General features: G+C 37.2%; 1 protein-coding gene across 1 annotated transcript in view; it reads left to right on the forward strand.

Moving 5' to 3' along the window:
- Positions 1–15,293, forward strand: part of LRRC72 (leucine rich repeat containing 72) — a 60,292-nt gene extending 44,999 nt beyond the window's left edge. Inside the window, exons 7-10 of the mRNA XM_069587635.1 lie at positions 7,625–7,714; positions 8,980–9,132; positions 13,979–14,006; positions 15,062–15,293. Coding sequence (XP_069443736.1) covers positions 7,625–7,714; positions 8,980–9,132; positions 13,979–14,006; positions 15,062–15,227 — 437 coding nt within the window. The 3' untranslated portion in view covers positions 15,228–15,293. The remainder of the gene's footprint in view (positions 1–7,624; positions 7,715–8,979; positions 9,133–13,978; positions 14,007–15,061) is intronic.
- The last annotated feature ends 2,081 nt before the right edge of the window (positions 15,294–17,374 follow it).

Genomic DNA, 17,374 nt, shown 5'->3' on the forward strand with positions numbered 1-17,374 from the left:
AGTTTCCTGACCAGGGACTGAACCCAGATGTAACAACAAAAATATTATTTTACTATGGATTGTGTAAAGTTAGATAATGAATTAAGATGCACATGGTCTAGAAATTCTGCTTACTGGTAAAGAGTCTTTTTTTTTATTGACATTTTAAATAATAATCATTATAATAACAACATGTTTGGAAAATACATTCTTATAATATTCTCATTTAAATCTTTATAACAATCCAATGATGTGATTATCATGATGTGATTAGAATTATTCCCTCTATAATGAGGGCTCAGAGCGTTAACTAGACTACTAAGGAATGTTAAAACTTAAACTCATACTGTGCTTCTTTTGTTTATCATTCATTCATTCAATAAATATTTATCATGCATTCACTGAGTGATACTCTTCTAGATGGGGACATAAAGGTAAACAAGAAAGACCCCATCTGGATCTGTATGGAGCTTACAGTTTTCTAACAGTCAACCTATGTATTTCCTGGAAACCTGAGGGCCCTAAATGCAAAACTAATCAGATTAGTTGCCAAATATAAGAGCTTAATAATTTAAGCAAATTTATTTTACAAGGCAAGATTTGGAGGTTAGCAATCAAGGTTGCCATCATAGTCAACAAGGTTATGCCCTAAACAGAAGTGCCTGGTTGGGGCAGGGGGCCAGGCTGGAGTATGAATGGAGTCTGAAATTCAATTCAGTGCCTGCCTCCCATACAAAGCCTCTCTGTGGGTACAGAGTAGTGTCATCCCTGAGGTGGGGTGCAGGATTGCCTTTTCCTGCTCTCTGAAAGTCTGTCCGCTCAGCCTGGTAGGGTAAGGTCCATACCATTGTCTGTCACGTTTTAAGTGACCTCTACTTAAAATCACAGTGATGTAATTCGTTATATAAATAGTTATAACTAAGACTCTTAGAGGGATTTTTTTAACAGAGAAAATGCTGTATATAATTGCCCCCAAAAAATATTTTCTGAAAAATTTTAGTACCAAATAAGCAGTTTGAACCCTTACCCCATTTTGGTTAAAGATATTATATATTTTTTAAAAAGTTGGCATTTACTAGCCACTAATTATATTTGTGCAGTAATGTCCCCAAATTAAGTTTCTATAAGGTTCATTTGCAATCACAGAATAGTCTCAGCTCATTAACTAAAATGAGAAATCCCTGTATTTTCAAGTGTTAAGAATTTTGTCTTTTCAAGTTGTAAAACTGTATAAAATGCTGAAATGTTATTATTCCACTTCAATTACTAGTTCTTTAGAGGGTGAGAAAATAGCCTGGAGGGTAAACCTCTAATCCATTTCAGCACTGCACCCTCCACTGGCGTTTATAAAGAGAACTACCAAGAGATTGACCAGGATTGCTCCCATGGCTGGGAGCTTCAAGGAGGCCTAAAACTGCTGCAGAGTGTGAGGTCCTGGAAACTGGAATTCCTGACTTCCAGGCTGAGTCAGGAGGGGCACACCTTTTCTCTCCAGGCAGTCTACCTTTCCACACCCTTCTCTCTTGCTCCATTTTCCTCTTCCCTTCTCTCCTCCAAACTCTTTCTAAATCTGTACTGATGTCGAAGACCTGCTTTGTTGCTGCAGACTTTCACTGACCTTCAGCCTCCCTGCCTCTTTGCCTACATGGAAAAAAACATTCCAACAGCAACAAAATGCTGAACCCATTCTGTTTCTAAATCTTTAGTCTCCCCATTTCTAATTATCTCTGTGTTTCATGAAGCTCCACTATTAGAAAGTATATTTGGACTCCCACATTCCAGAATTGTTAAGACTTGCTTTCCTTGCAGTCTTTAAAGATTCACCATTGGAGACAGGAAATGCCCCTTCTCAAAGGTGCGATCTCCAGCTTTTACAGATTCTGCTCTTAAGCATATCCTGTCCTGCCCTTCCCCAGTTGGCCGCAGTCCACTGCTGATGGCAAACAGTCAGGGAGTGAAGAGGGATGCTGAGAGGTCATTGTGGGATCATGGTCTCAATGGTCTCTTTATTTATTTACTTGGCTAAATCAGGTCTTAGTTGTAGCACACAGGGTCTTCATTGTGTCTTGTGGGATCTTTCCTCATGATGCACAGACTCTCTAGTTAGTTGCTCCATGGCTTGTGAGATCTTAGTTCCCTGACTGTCAACTACAAACTGGCGCTTGCCAAGATGGTTGCCGACGACTGAACAACAAGGGCATCGCCATCGCCATCAGAGATAAACCCCACACTGTTGACCTTCAACACCCCCTGAGAGAGTTCAGGGTGGAGTAAGGCACTCTGTGCTCCAGGCAGTCTTGTGGGACAGGTCTTTAGATAGATGTTTTAGGAACAGATTTTATGATCCCAATCCTTGCATCTCCTCATATCTAGAAAAGCCCTAAATTCCTTCATAGTGACATCAGGTCCTACAACAAACTTTTTGTAAAATGAATGCTTAATGGTATTGAACTCCCGCTTTACCAAGATCCTATATATTGACCTTCCCCTACTACCTCTTTGGAGCAGTCTCTCAGAGCTATCATCTGAGGTACTGCCTCCTGGGCTGCAGTCCTCATTTTGCCCCAAATAAAACTTAATTTGCAACTCTCAAGTTGTACATCTTTTCAGTCAACATGACCAAGGATTGACCCTATGGCCCCTGCATTGCAAAGCAAATTCTTAACCATTAGACCACCAGGGAATTCCCTCAATGGTTACTTTATCTGAGACCCTTAACCCTGAAATGCCGCTCAAGGTTAGGACTACTTCTCCCATAAAATGCAATACAGCAGTCCAATCTATTAAAAATCCAGCTGGATCTTTTATTGCTGTTTATCCTGAAAGAGCATCCCCCACTCTCTTAACCCCTGGTTTAGTTCAAGTTTGTCTTTCAAAAATCAGGTATCACTTCCGTACTCTGGACAAGCTGTGGCCCAGAGATTTTAGTTAAAATGAAATGGTAACAGCGGAGATTCTGATCTTGTAAGTAACCTTGAGCCAGAACCTCTGTCTAATTGTTGACAGCTAAGCTTCAAGTGGGCCTTAGAAAGCATCACTACCAACAAAGCTAGTGGAGGTGATGGAATTCCAGTTGAGCTGTTTCAAATCCTGAAAGATGATGCTGTGAAAGTGCTGCACTCAATATGCCAGCAAGTTTGGAAAATTCAGCAGTGGCCACAGGACTGGAAAAGGTCAGTTTTCATTTTAATTCCGAAGAAAGGCAATGCCAAAGAATGCTCAAACTACCACACAATTGCACTCATCTCACATACTAGTAAAGTAATGCTCAAAATTCTCCAAGCCAGACTTCAGCAATACGTGAACTGTGAACTCCCTGATGTTCAAGCTGGTTTTAGAAAAGGCAGAGGAACCAGAGATCAAATTGCCAACATCCGCTGGATCATGGAAAAAGCAAGAGAGTTCCAGAAAAACATCTATTTCTGCTTTATTGGCTATGCCAAAGGCTTTGTATGGATCACAATAAACTGTGGAAAATTCTGAAAGACATGGGAATACCATACCACCTGACCTGCCTCTTGAGAAATCTGTATGCAGGTCAGGAAGCAACAGTTAGAACTGGACATGAAACAATAGACTGGTTCCAAAGAGGAAAAGAAGTACGTCAGGCTGTATACTGTCACCCTGCTTATTTAACTTATATGCAGAGTACATCATGAGAAACTCTGGACTGGAAGAAACACAAGCTGGAATCAAGATTGCCAGGAGAAATATCAATAACCTCAGATATGCAGGTGACACCACCCTTAAGGCAGAAAGTGAAGAGGAACTAAAAAGCCTCTTGATGAAAGTAAAGAGGAGAGCGAAAAAGTTGGCTTAAAGCTCAACATTCAGAAAATGAAGATCATAGCATCTAGTCCCATCACTTCATGGGAAATAGATGGGGAAACAGTAGAAACAGTGTCAGACTTTATTTTTTGGGGCTTCAAAATCACTGCAGATGGTGATTGCAGCCATGAAATTAAAAGACGCTTACTCCTTGGAAGAAAAGTTATGACCAACCTAGATAGCATATTCAAAAGCAGAGATATTACTTTGCTGACTAAGGTCCGTCTAGTCAAGGCTATGGTTTTTCCTGTGGTCATGTATGGATGTGAGAGTTGGACTATAAAGAAAGCTGAGTGCCGAAGAATTGATGCGTTTGAACTGTGGTGTTGAAGAAGACTCTTGAGAGTCCCTTGGACTGCAAGGAGATCCAAGCAGTCCATTCTGAAGGAGATCAACCCTGGGATTTCTTTGGAAGGAATGATGCTAAAGCTGAAACTCCAGTACTTTGGCCACCTCATGTGAAGAGTTGACTCATTGGAAAAGACTCTGATGCTGGGAGAGATTGGGGGCAGGAGGAGAAGGGAACGACCCAGGATGAGATGGCTGGATGGCATCGCAGACTCAATGGACGTGAGTCTGAGTGAACTCCGGGAGATGGTGATGGACAGGGAGGCCTGGCGTGCTGCAATTCATGGGGTTGCAGAGTCAGACACGACTGAGCAACTGAACTGAACTGAAATGAACTGAAGCTTCCTTCCACAGGCTTCTCTGTACAGGCACAGATGGAACTGCTTTTAACTTCTCTGTATAATTTCCTCATCTATTAAAATGGACATGCTGATACATTATTAACTACATCAACTTTCTTCAAAGATGGTCTTAAAAATATTCAGGTTCATTTAAATGGGATTTTAAATTTTGCTTTAAAAGTTAATAAAAATTAACTGGTGCAATTATTTAGATAAATTTTTTTTTCTCTTCTGTTTCGATAAATAGCTTCACACATGTGACTCATGGAGCTCAAGCTTGTGCAGTAAAGTAGTAGAAACATTTTGATATATTATTGGGAGATGTAAATTGCTTAGACTCAGAATCCCAAATTAAGATAAGCAAGACAGTGCTGGCGCCATCAAGGTGTACTCTATAAGTAGCCTAGAGGAAAGGTGGATTAAATACTATTAACCTATTGAAAGTGAAAGTGTAAGCAATTTCACTTAATAGTTCCTGAAAGAATGTACCCATATATCATAGAAGGCTTTCAGAACTTTCAGACACAGGAAACTGATATCATATCTTAGAAACTTTATTTATGGTAATTTTAGTAGCATCAGTCCAAAACTCATAAATCCAAAATATTAAATGCTTGATAGTATGGAGGGGAAAAAAAGAATTAAAAATGGGATTGCTTCCTTCTAAAAGTTGAGTAAGGAAAAAAGTAATTAATAAAAACAGAATAACTTAAAATTATTTAATTCTATTTTTTAAAGTTAACTTAGAGACTAATAGCCCAGTTTTCTGACTTGCTATCATTAGATTTTATGATGAGATGAATGTTGAACCACACTAAGTGTGAGTTTTTAGTATTATGACACCTTTTTAATAAGTAATAATAGTAAATCCAAATTTGGTGATTTGTTTAGCAAAAGCCAGAAGTATTACAATACATAAAGAAGTTAGTTAACCAAGCACTGGGAAGAAAACCAAGAGAAGGAATTAAATAGTAATGTTCTCAGAGGGAAAACAGACTATGAAGGGTATCCTCAAAGTAAACGGCATTGTAAGATGCTTGTGTATTTTCCACTAACATCACATGCAAAAGCAGACTCTGCTCCTAGCTGCTACAATGTAGGACAGGGTTATGAGGTGTCCGATGTGATTCTCCAAGACTAACCACAGAGCAGCCTTATGCACAAAAGTGCATGTGAATTTTTCTTCCTCCTAAACTCTCATTAAAAACAACAGTGCTTTGCTTTTATATTCTTGAAGGTGATCGTTTTTCTTCTTTTTCTGGCTCAAACTACAATGCATGATCGCTGTGGATCTTTTTAAATCTGTCCTTATTACTGGTTTAATATACATCCGTTCTATTCCCCATCCTGTAGTTATAATTATTTTGTTACATTAAATTCCTTGTCTTTTAAGATTAAAATTCAAACCAGTTTTGTCACTTAAGAAATCTTGAAAAATATCCATTTTATTTTTCCTCTAGTTTCCCCCAATACATACACATTTCCTTTCTTTTAAATTTTCTTGTTGCCCCTGGCTCTACGTTTTCTTTTATGCCTTTCCTCTTATAACTTTTGTTTATTATGCACCAGGTGTCTTCCATTGCCTGCTTTAAGTCCCTCTAAAGCTCATGTTTTCCACAGGGAATAGCTATATATAACGATTTTATTAGCCGGAAAAGTTAGTGTTTATACAACAAGTATCAGAATGTTTTATTTCCTGCAGAAAAAAGCATGCAGATAATTAGCTTCTTCAGTTTTTATCTAAACAGTTTGTTTTTCAAGCATGCCCTCTGCCCCTGTCTTCTTTATGTTGCAAACTCTTCTTTATAAATATTAATCAGTTTTTTCTTGGGTTTCCAGTGCTTAGTACTTTCATGCTTTTATCAAACCTAGTATTCTATAAATAGTCAAATGCTACGCTGAATGTCCATTAAATGAGCCTCATTTTGTTGAGTGATATTTGTACAATAGCTGGAGCTCTTTCTGTTACTGCCATCTAGTGGTTCTCCTCACTAGGTAGATTTTCCAGAAATATTTTCTAGAAATTCCATGTAGGCAGAATCCAATAGCTAAAGATATCCAAGTGAAAATTTTAAAAGACTGTATTGAAATGACGCTGCTTAATATTATCTAAAGAAGGAGAGGGAAAATACTCTACCTTTTCTGTGGAAAATAAAATACAACTTCCAGTTGAAGATTTTTAAAACGTTGATGCATTTTTTTAAAATCTTCTGATGCCTAAGGGATGTCATGAGAGAAATGCCAGGAGTTCTTCTGCCTTAGCATGCCTCCCACCTCCAGCAACTGTAATAGCGAGCAAGCATGGCTCTGTAGGTATCCTAGCACCTCCACACAAGGAAATCCGAATCCCCTGTGCCTGGCCAGAGGTACGCGGGGTGCAAAACCAGCATCTGTTCACCTCTGCTCCTGCTGAGACCTGGAGCTGCTACTGGCTTTACATGTTCTGAACTGGGCACAATGGTGGGAAGCCAAGAAAGCAAACTCTATTCAAACGGTGTGCCACATCTCAGCTCATCTCCTCACAGACCCCAATGTGACCTTTGAGAGGGGAAGAAGAGAACCAAATGAGCAAATCCTTTCATGAAGAGCAGCAGCAGGAACCTTCTTTTGTTGTTGCTCAGTTGCTCAGTCGTGTCCGACTCTGCAACACCATGGACTGCAGCACACCAGGCTTCCCTGTCCACCATCTCCCAGAGTTTGCTCAAACTCACGTCCATTGAGACAATGATGCCATTCAACTGTCTCATCCTCTGTTGTCCCCTTCTCCTCCTGCCTACAATCTTCCCAGAACCCTCTAGAGCTGATATTAAATTTTTCCTTTACTGATTAATTTATGGGCATGTTAAAAAAATTTCCCATTTGTGGCAGATTTGGGTCACAGATACATCCTCAGCACCTAGCACAGTTCCTAAAAGATAGTAAGTATTCCAAAAATATCTGTTGAATGTATGAATTTAACAGATAGAAAAAGTAAGTCCTGCAATGAATAGGTAAGGTTTTGGTGAAACCAAAAGTCTGTGAAGCAGGGCTTCACATATGTTTTATATTAATCTTGCGATTTTCATATAATGTATTAAATGAAACTGGTTTCAAAATCTGACATCTTAATTTGGCTTCTTTCTTTGCAGCTCTCTACCAAAACCCTTTATGCCAGTATAACCTGTACCGTCTATATATAATCTACCACCTTCCAGGAGTCGAGTTGCTTGACCGAAATCGTAAGAACATTTCTTCTTGAAGAGAAATATTGGAGAGTCAGTCTTATAACTCAGTGGTTTAAAATGCTGATATCTTTGATCTTTGAAAATGACTGTCTTTGTAAATGAAAGGTTTTCAATTACTCATTTTTGAAATTTTTGCTGTATGAAATTTGCTCTAGTTTAGGAGCTTATCTGTTGACTACTTTATAGGAAAGACCATCTAACAGAGCCTGGAGAAAGGTCTCCTTTTGATTCTAGCTTTGTCAATAATACATGTTTTTCCTTATTCTTTTTTAAATTTTTAATTTTTTTTTGTTATGTATTGAATACTCATTCACTGACCCCCTGGCCCTCTTTTTTTATTTCAAAAGTGAGACAATTGGACTAAATCTCGTAAGGCTTAGCCTATTTAAATTCTAAAAGTCATATTCATATGCGAAATGAATCGCCAGTCCAGGTTCGATGCTTGGGGTTGGTGGACTGGGATGACCCAGAGGGATGGTATGGGGAGGGAGGTGGGAGAGGGGTTCAGGATGGGGAACACGTGTACACCCATGGCAGATTCCTGTTGATGTGTGGCAAAACCAACACAATATTGTAAAGTAATTAGCCTCCAATTAAAATAAATAAATTTATATTAAAAATAAATAAAAGTCATATTCTTTGAAGTTCTGCAAGTATATATGCATCTGTATACACTAAAACCTGTAATCAATCATAACCTCTTTGTGATATATTTTTAGACATTGCAAACTAGTATGTCTGAGTTGTATAAGCCACAAAAAAAATCAACCTCATTGCATTATATTTTACATTTTTTGAGGTCTGTTTTACCTATAAGTGCTATTTGCCTACCTACCTACTTACCTTTCCAGAGATGTGAACATTCTTAATCATTTGTAACTTCTTAATGAGAATCTTAGAATCATTTGTAACTTCTTAATGAGAATATATTAAAACCTTATGTTTATTCTTCTTTTTCCTCATAACCTTGAGAAAAAGAAGAGATGTAGCACAGCTGTAATTTCGATGATCCATGGTGATGCATTAGAATGTCTGGATGAGATATGATAGATCTGTGCCCTGTGACATGAGGGACATATATTGAGCTTGTAAGTTTAAGGAATTAGCTTGGTAAAGTTTTTACAAATTGATTATGACAGGATGTTCACATATAACGTAGTTAGGACAAATCCATTTTTGACAGAAATTCTATTTTTTGACTCACTCTGCATATCTATTTATAATGTTATGCAATAACATTACTTTTTTGCATTTGTCAGAAGTTACAGAAAAGGAAAGAAGGTCAATGATTACGCTTTTTAACCATAAAAAGGCTCATATTGTTCAATCAATAGCGTTCAGAGGAAAAGTAGATGCCTCATGGGATCCTCAATCACCATTTAAGCAAAAACCAGCGCAGAGAGTACCTTCAGGTATTTTGAAAAAAGAAAAAAAATGAAATTAAAACTCCACAAGCTTTTGGTTAATTTGATTATAATAACTTCAATTTACAGTAAGCTAAGCACTTACGTACTGAAATATTTTCTAATTTTATTAGCCTAATTAAGTATGCAACCTTCATCATCATTTGTGTATATTAAATTAAATAAGATCATGTGATCACAATTAGATAACACATTGAAGTCCACACCCCAGTATCTAGCACAGCATAAAGGGCTCAGTGAATAAGCTGCAATTGCTACTATTATCAATGACTCTGGACAGTTTCATGAATTAAGGCTAGAAGTTTTTGATAACATAGAAAAATATTAAAAATAAATAAAGATCATTGCAATTACGCCATCCAGAAATAAACATTGTCATTTGGTTGTACTCTCATACACTGTGATCATATGTGATCATATGTAAGTATGTAAGTATAACTTGAATATCTTCAGTAATGTATTCATTAGTTGGAACTTAATTTTCTTGTATGTAACAGAAATCCAACTACAGTGACTTAAGCAAATAGAGCTTTACTTCACTCACACAACAAAGAGTGTCCAAGGTTAGTATAAGGTTAAATGATGTTTTCGGTGTTTGAGAATACATCTATCTTTTGTTCTGTGATTCTTAATGTGCTTCATGGTTGCCAAGTGGTTATTGTACCATCAGGTGTCACATGGGGGGATGAAAAATGGTGCAAAGACAAAAAGCCTTTTCCTCATGACATTTTGCCAATGAGACAACATATATTTGAAAAATAACCAAATAGATTCTCTAGAAACAAAGGGAAAAAATATTAAATTGGAAAATAGTTTTGAAGAAATTATACAGAATGCAACATGGAAAAAGAAGCAGGTGATAAGGAGACATTTGGAAATAATGTTTACTTCCTATATAAATTTAGTAATAAATGTTGTAATCCCACAGGGAAAAATAGAGAAATTGGGCTGAAGGAAATGTTTGAAATGGTAATGGCTGGCAATTTTCCAAATTTGTTAAATGTTATAAATCCTTAGATTCACCAGACAAAATTAATTCAAAAACATAAAAGACATAAAACAGCAACAAATATCCACACCAAAGGCAAAATGAGGTTAAAATAGAGAATTGTAGATTACCTACAAAAGAATAATTTATAGATTTACAACACACTCCTCAACTGCAGTTATGGAAATCAGAAGACAGTGATCTAATACTTTTAAAATGCTAAGGAAAATAGTCAACCAAGAATTCTGCAACCAGCTAGATTATTATTCAAGAATGAGCAAGATTGTTAAAAAATGGCAAAATCAAGATGAAAAGTCAACTGTTTATCATGAAGTTTTTGCAACAGAAACGGTTGAAAAAATATTAAACACTTATACATGTCCATGTATATTCAACAATTAATATTCTATCATATTCACCATCATCTACGAGGCTTTACTTCTTATGTAAACTCAAAAATATCAAGTATTGATGAACCATTTAAATGCTTCAGTAGCAGACATAATGAAATTTCCTTCCTAAATAATTTGGCCTGTAAATTTAAAAAATAAGGACATTCTTCTATAAAGCTACAATGCCATAATCACACCTAAGAAAAACAACTTATTTATATTTAATTTTTGTATGTTATTTAATATATAATCCATATTCAAATTTCCCACGTGTTCCAAGATGACTTCTACAACTGCTTTTCCAAACCAGAATCCAGTCAGGGCTCAAAATTATGTTTGGTTGTTGTGGTTCTTCATTGTTGTTTAGTCGATAAGTTGTGTCCAACTCTTTGTGACCCCATGGACTGCAGCATGCCATGGTTCCCTGTCCTTCACTTCTTCTGGAGTTTGCTTATTCTCATGTCCATTGAGTTGGTGATGCCATCCAACTATCTCAGTCTCTTTTAATTTAAAATAGCCTCCATTTCTTTCCCATGACTTTTTGAAGGGACCAGGCCAGTTACATTACAGAACGCCCTATTTGTATGATTGTTTCCACAGAGTATAATTTGACATATTCCTCAATCCCCTATATATCCCATAGAATAGGAGAAACACCTGGAGGACACGTTCTGGTAGTCCCCCAGATCAGCAGCAGCAGCAGTTAGTAACTTGCTGCAGACGCACATACCCCAGAAGCTATGTTTTAACAGGCTTTTCAGGTGATTCTGATGCATACTCCCACTAGGAGAACAAGCAGTGTAGAGGCAAGAAACAAGTTTTAGGATCAGATTCTCCTGGATCTAAACACCAGTTCTGCTAGTAATCACATGTTTTTGGACATGACTTTGCTTCAGCCTCCTGATTTTTAAAATGGGGGTGATATCTTCTTTCGGCTGTCAGGACGCTTATTATGCAAACCATTGCAACACCTGATCTGACACAAAACAACTGCATGGTAAGTGGGACTGTTCTGTTGGTTGGTCACTTGGTTTTTCTTTTAGTTCATGTAAAAGCTAATACTCAAACTAAATGCTACTGGATTAGTGGGGGGCAGGGGGATAAGCCATACTGTAGTAGAAAAGGAACCTCTGGATGGAAAATCCCCACTCTTAGAAACAACTAATGCACCTTAACAAGCAATATAAGGCCACCTCCATCTGTTTATCATGCCTAGAGTGTTTTCCAAGTGTGAGGAGGATAGCTGACTACTACCTTTAGAGCTTTACATTTCTTTCATATCAAATCTCCAAAAACAAAATTAGGGAAGAAAGGATAGAGTATTTCATTGCATTTGAAATCTTTCTTCTTAATCCACATTCTTAATTCATAGATAGGTTGACTATAACCCTCCCCCAAATTGGCAGCATGACCCTAATTAATCTATCAATCTCCAATTCATTTTCCATAAACCAAACATTTATAATGAACTTAGTAGAACTCCCTATGTAAGCTCTTAAAATTGTGCCTTATAGTTTCATAGTTTCTATATTTGTTCTTACTGTGATGTGCACATTGAGGATGATAAATTCTTTCATTGGAAATAAACTACACTTGAAAATGTTTATAAAGCAGTTGTAATACCACATTTTGATTTTATTACTCTTAACCTTAAATTGAGAAAGAAATCAATTCTATTCCAAATAGCTTGAAAAGCAAGGACAACTTGAAATTTCTTCAAATCCCAGGAATAAAATTAAAAAAACACAACTGGAAGAAATATTTGCAGTATATACAATAGGCAAAAGTTAATGCCCATTATATCAAAGGATCCTATAAATCAATTTGAAAACTAGTGACAAAAGATGTGGAGATTTATAGAAGGAAATAAATGTGATGTCCAACAATCAGCTTCACTAGTGAGCAAGTAAGTGCAAATTAAAACAATGAGATGCCATTTTCATCCTGCAGTTAGGCAAACACTGGAAAGGCTGGTAAAGTGGAGGAGAGACAAAAGCATAACTCATACATAATAAGTGGGAGTGTAAACTAGTTCAATTTTCTTGCAAGGTCATATGGCAATGTGACAGTACCCATGCACATACATACAGAATATGCAACCTAGTCAACACAGCAACTAAATTTGAAATCTCTCTAATAAAGTGCTAATTGAAACATTTTTTTTGTAATAGAAAAACAGTAGAAAGTCTAAATGGTCACTCATAGAGAGTTAACTTATGGCACATCCTTACAATACAGACTATTGGATTAAAGAATCATTCCATGATAAATCTTGAATAACAAAAACACACACACACACACACACAAATAACTGCATTTGGAAGAATATAATGCGTTCCCTTCTCTAGGGGATCTTCCCAACCCAGGGATCAAACCCAGGTCTCCTGCATTGCAGGCAGTTTCTTTATCAACTGAGTCACCAGAGAAGCCCAATATAATGCGGAATAATGACACAATGAGAATTGTCAGCAAATAAATATTTTTGTGTATGTATGTGAGTGGACATGTATACGCACACAGAAGGCTGGAAGCATATATACAAAACACTTACTAGTGATACTACTGATATGAGGAACTGGAAAGGTCAAAGGGGAATTTCACTTTTTACTGTTTTCTTGTTTATATTCATCATAAGCAAAATGTGAGCTTTTTGTAATTGAAAATGTAGACAGAGTCTGGGGAGATCAGCAAAGAAATGGAAGACTTGCACCAGCCACTTGTAATGGGAGTGATGCCATGAACCCCTCTCCTAAGGCAGTGTCCCTGCTGCCTGTGGGTTGGCAGGAGCTCAGACTGTGGGCTTTGCTGGTCCAACAGGTGTTGGTACATTCCATCACTAGCCTGGCACTGGGCCTCTGGAGAGGAATAAACAAAGCAATGACAGTCTCGAGAAGATACCATAGGAAATCCAAGCTTTGAGGACTAGCCTTTGAGCTCCAAAGCTAGGGAAGATGTAGATTCTTATGAACTAGGATTTGTTTATTCTGTTTCTTTGAAGTTAATGCCAAGAATCCAAGTGGCTTAAACTGCCCTAAATATTTTTTCCACATTTGGTCTATTAGTCCATTTACAGATGTATGTGTCTATCTGAAACAGAAAAAGGCTCTCTTTCTGCACATGAGACTCAGTATCTCAATTATAAAAATCCCCACATGGGTTCCAGTGATAACCAAATTGATAGAGCATTTTGTTCTCAGTTTTGAGGCAGGTATTGTAGTAAAGAATTTGCCTCAAGACATTAGACATTAGAAACACCTAAGGTTCTATATCTGAGAGAAAATTTCAGTTTGGGGTTAGGCATCATGGCAATTTTGATGAACTGAACTATTTATCTGAAAGACTGCTCAAAACCCAGAAACATATGCTCTCGACTTTTTCCATTATAGCATTATTTCATTGTTTTAAAATGCTGAATAAACATTTGAAAAATACTAATTTAGAATTTCTTTTTCAGACTTTGCATTTGCAAATAATGTAGACAAGTAAGTGATTTTTAAACTTTGCTTTTATTATCATGTTATTTCATAATTGTGGTGATTCCCTAAATTATTCCCATTTCCCCAAATGAATTTTAATGAGTTAAAAAATGACTAACTTTTTGATAGGAAAAATCACACTATCTTCCTGTGATGAATGATTTCAAGCTATGTATTTATATTTGATATATTTGAAAAGAAAGAAAGTCGCTCAGTCGTGTCCGACTCTGCGACCCCATGGACGCTAGGCTCCTCCGTCCATGGGATTTTCTAGACAAGAGTACTGGAGTGGGTTGCCATTTCCTTCTCCAGGGAACTTCCCGACCCAGGGATCGAACCCAGGTCTCCCACATTGTAGACAGACGCTTTACCGTCTAGGGTTTTTAATATTATTATTATAACCTAAAATAAATTAAGAGGTGGAGTGAGGTGGAGGGAGAAGTTAGGAAAAAAGTTAAACCTGATATTAAAAATGAAGGTCCTTACTTCCTTTTTACTTTTCCCCCAAGTATGTTCAGTGAGTGCAATTATTAATATTTTATACTCACTGGAATTTATATTTTTAAAAGAAATAGTTCATAACAAAAAATCTTAATTTATGAATATTGATAAATTTTTAAAATCATCATTCTTTTCATTTTGCACTAAGGAATTTTTTCTTTGGATTCAGTCTTGAAAAATATTATCTCCCAGCACTTTTTATAAAATGTAGCATAATGCAGAGAAATAATAACTTTTCAATAAAATGTATATAAGATACTAATACATATCAAAGCTATAAATATTTTAATCATTTCATTTAACCACTGAGTTTAAATGTGAATGCAAGAATAGTCACATTTATACTGACATCTATGATAGCTGATCCCAAATATGTCCATTGTATTTTTAAAATATACAATAAAAACAGTGTTACTTGTCCTGAAAGGCATTTGTCAGTAGGGCTCTGAAGTTATTTTTCAGTGGTACTATACTACAGATAACAGAAAAATATGGCGCTGATGCCTTTAAATTAAATATGTGTTTTGGTCTAATTGATTTTGTAATTGCCATTTTTGCAGAACTATGTTTGACGACCCAGAAGATGCTGTTTTTGTAAGGTCCATGAAGCGATCAGCAATGGCTATAACCTCTCTGAACTGGGACACAGTGCCAACACGAGAGGAAAAATACCTTGAAGAGAAAGACACAGGACCTGCCCAAATGCTTACAATCACACTGAGATAGCCCCTGGGGTTTCTAGAAATCTTAGTAGCTTTCAGTTATATATTAAACTTTTCTGTGATTAGCATATTCTTTATTTACTGTGGTGTTATTTGAAACATTAGGATGTAAACAAACACCAAGGAAAAATAATTCTTACATTTTCTCTTAAGTTTCTTTTGAAGTTAAACATGGATATAGAAATATACGCAAATTTAACAAATTTTCAAAAAAATTGAACACATACATGTAAGTATAATCCTAGATCAAGAAATAGAACATTACCAGTATTCTAGAAACCTCCTCATTCCTGTTACCCAATGACCAGTTACTACATCATCCTGATTTCTAAACCATGTATTGTGTTTCTAAACATATACATTAGATATTAATATACATTAATATGGTTTCTAAATCATATATTAATGTTCATTTCTAAATCATATATTAATGTTCAAAAACATTAATATATGATTTAGAAAACATATTAATGTTTTTGAAAGGCATATAAATGGAATCATAGAAGCTGAATTATTTTTCCTGGCTTCTTTTATTTAACATTGTAAAATGGACCCATGTTGTTGTCAGTAGCAATAATTCTGTCGTGCTCATTGATATATATAGTATTCCATTGTATGACGATGACACAAGGTATGACTTTCACTCTCACCTTTGGAGGCATTTATCAGTTCTGGGTGTGAGCTTATGATCTGTGGTTGGCCTATCCAGAAGCACTCTGTAAGAGGGAAGCAAAAACAGAAAACTTTTCAGCAGTTGCCTGGTGCTGCGACACAAAACTGGACATGTAAGGTAACTCAAAATATATTGCTGATCTTCTCCAGCTAAGCTCAAGAGCTAGATAAAAGCTTATAAAAAGCAGAGCAACATGTCCCCTTATCTGATGGTGCCTAGACATTATCACACTGTACCACAGACACACTGTAGAAGTGGGGCTGAAATCAAAAGCAAGAGATGAAAACCCGAGCGGGTGTAGTGAACAGTTGCCAAGAATCTGTGACCTCCTTTTACCTCTGGGCACATAGGATTCTGTGCACAGCTAGAATCTGCAGTCTGGTATCGTGGCTGGCAGAAGGTTACAGCTGAGGCAAAGAAAAAGAGAGTTTCATGAATGGCTGATATAAAGGCAAAAATGACGGCATGTGGCTTCCAAGAGTACTTCACAGAAATAATCAAAATGATCTCTTCCTCTCTCCTTCTCACTTAACCCGCAGGAAGACAGCTGTCATGTCATGACACTTACGCAGTCCTCTGGAGAGACCGATGTGGTGAAGAACTGAGACCTACTTCCAGAAGAAAGTAAGGAACTAAGTCCTCTGCTGACAACTATGTGAGTTACAGTTCTTCCTCCAGACCCAGTTAATCACCTTGCAAGTGGGTCTTCCAGATCCAATTTAAAAGCCTCAGAGGACTGCAACTCTGGTTGAAAGCTTCATAACACCCCCCTGAGAAACCCCAAGCCAGAACCACACCATCAAGCTGCTTCTATCTTTGGCCTGCAGGAACTTCATGAGATAATGCTTACTGAAGCTTCAAGCTGATAAACTTTGGGATAATTTGCTATATAGTAATAGATAATTAATACAATGTGTGTGTGTGTGTGTGCTCAATCGCTCTAATATCCGACTTTTTCCTTATGGACTGTAGCCTGCCAAGCTCCTCTGTCCAAGATATTTTCCAAGCAAGAATACTGGAGTGAGTTGCCATACCCTCCTCCAGGAGATCTTCCCAACACAGGGACTGAAACTGCATCTCCTGACTCTCTTGCATTCACAAGGTGGATTCTTTACCACTGAGTCACCTGGGAAGCCCCAGTAACACAATAACCCAGCCTAATCCATAATTTTAGTATTTGTTGTAAGTAACGATATCTTCAGAGAGGCAATGGCACTCAACTCTAGTACTTTTGCCTGAAAAATCCTATGGATGGAGGAGCCTGGTGGGCTGCAGTCCATGGGGTCGCTAAGACTCCGACACGACTGAGCGACTTCACTTTCACCTTTCCCTTTCATGCATTGGAGAAGGAAATGGCAACCCACTCCAGTATTCTTGCCTGGAGAATCCCAGGGACAGGGGAGCCTGGTGGGCTGCCGTCTATGGGGTCGCACAGAGTCAGACACGACTGAAGTAACTTAGCAGCAGCAGCAGCAGCA

Source organism: Ovis canadensis, chromosome 4, assembly GCF_042477335.2.
Source record: "Ovis canadensis isolate MfBH-ARS-UI-01 breed Bighorn chromosome 4, ARS-UI_OviCan_v2, whole genome shotgun sequence".
Taxonomy (NCBI): Eukaryota; Metazoa; Chordata; class Mammalia; order Artiodactyla; family Bovidae; genus Ovis; species Ovis canadensis.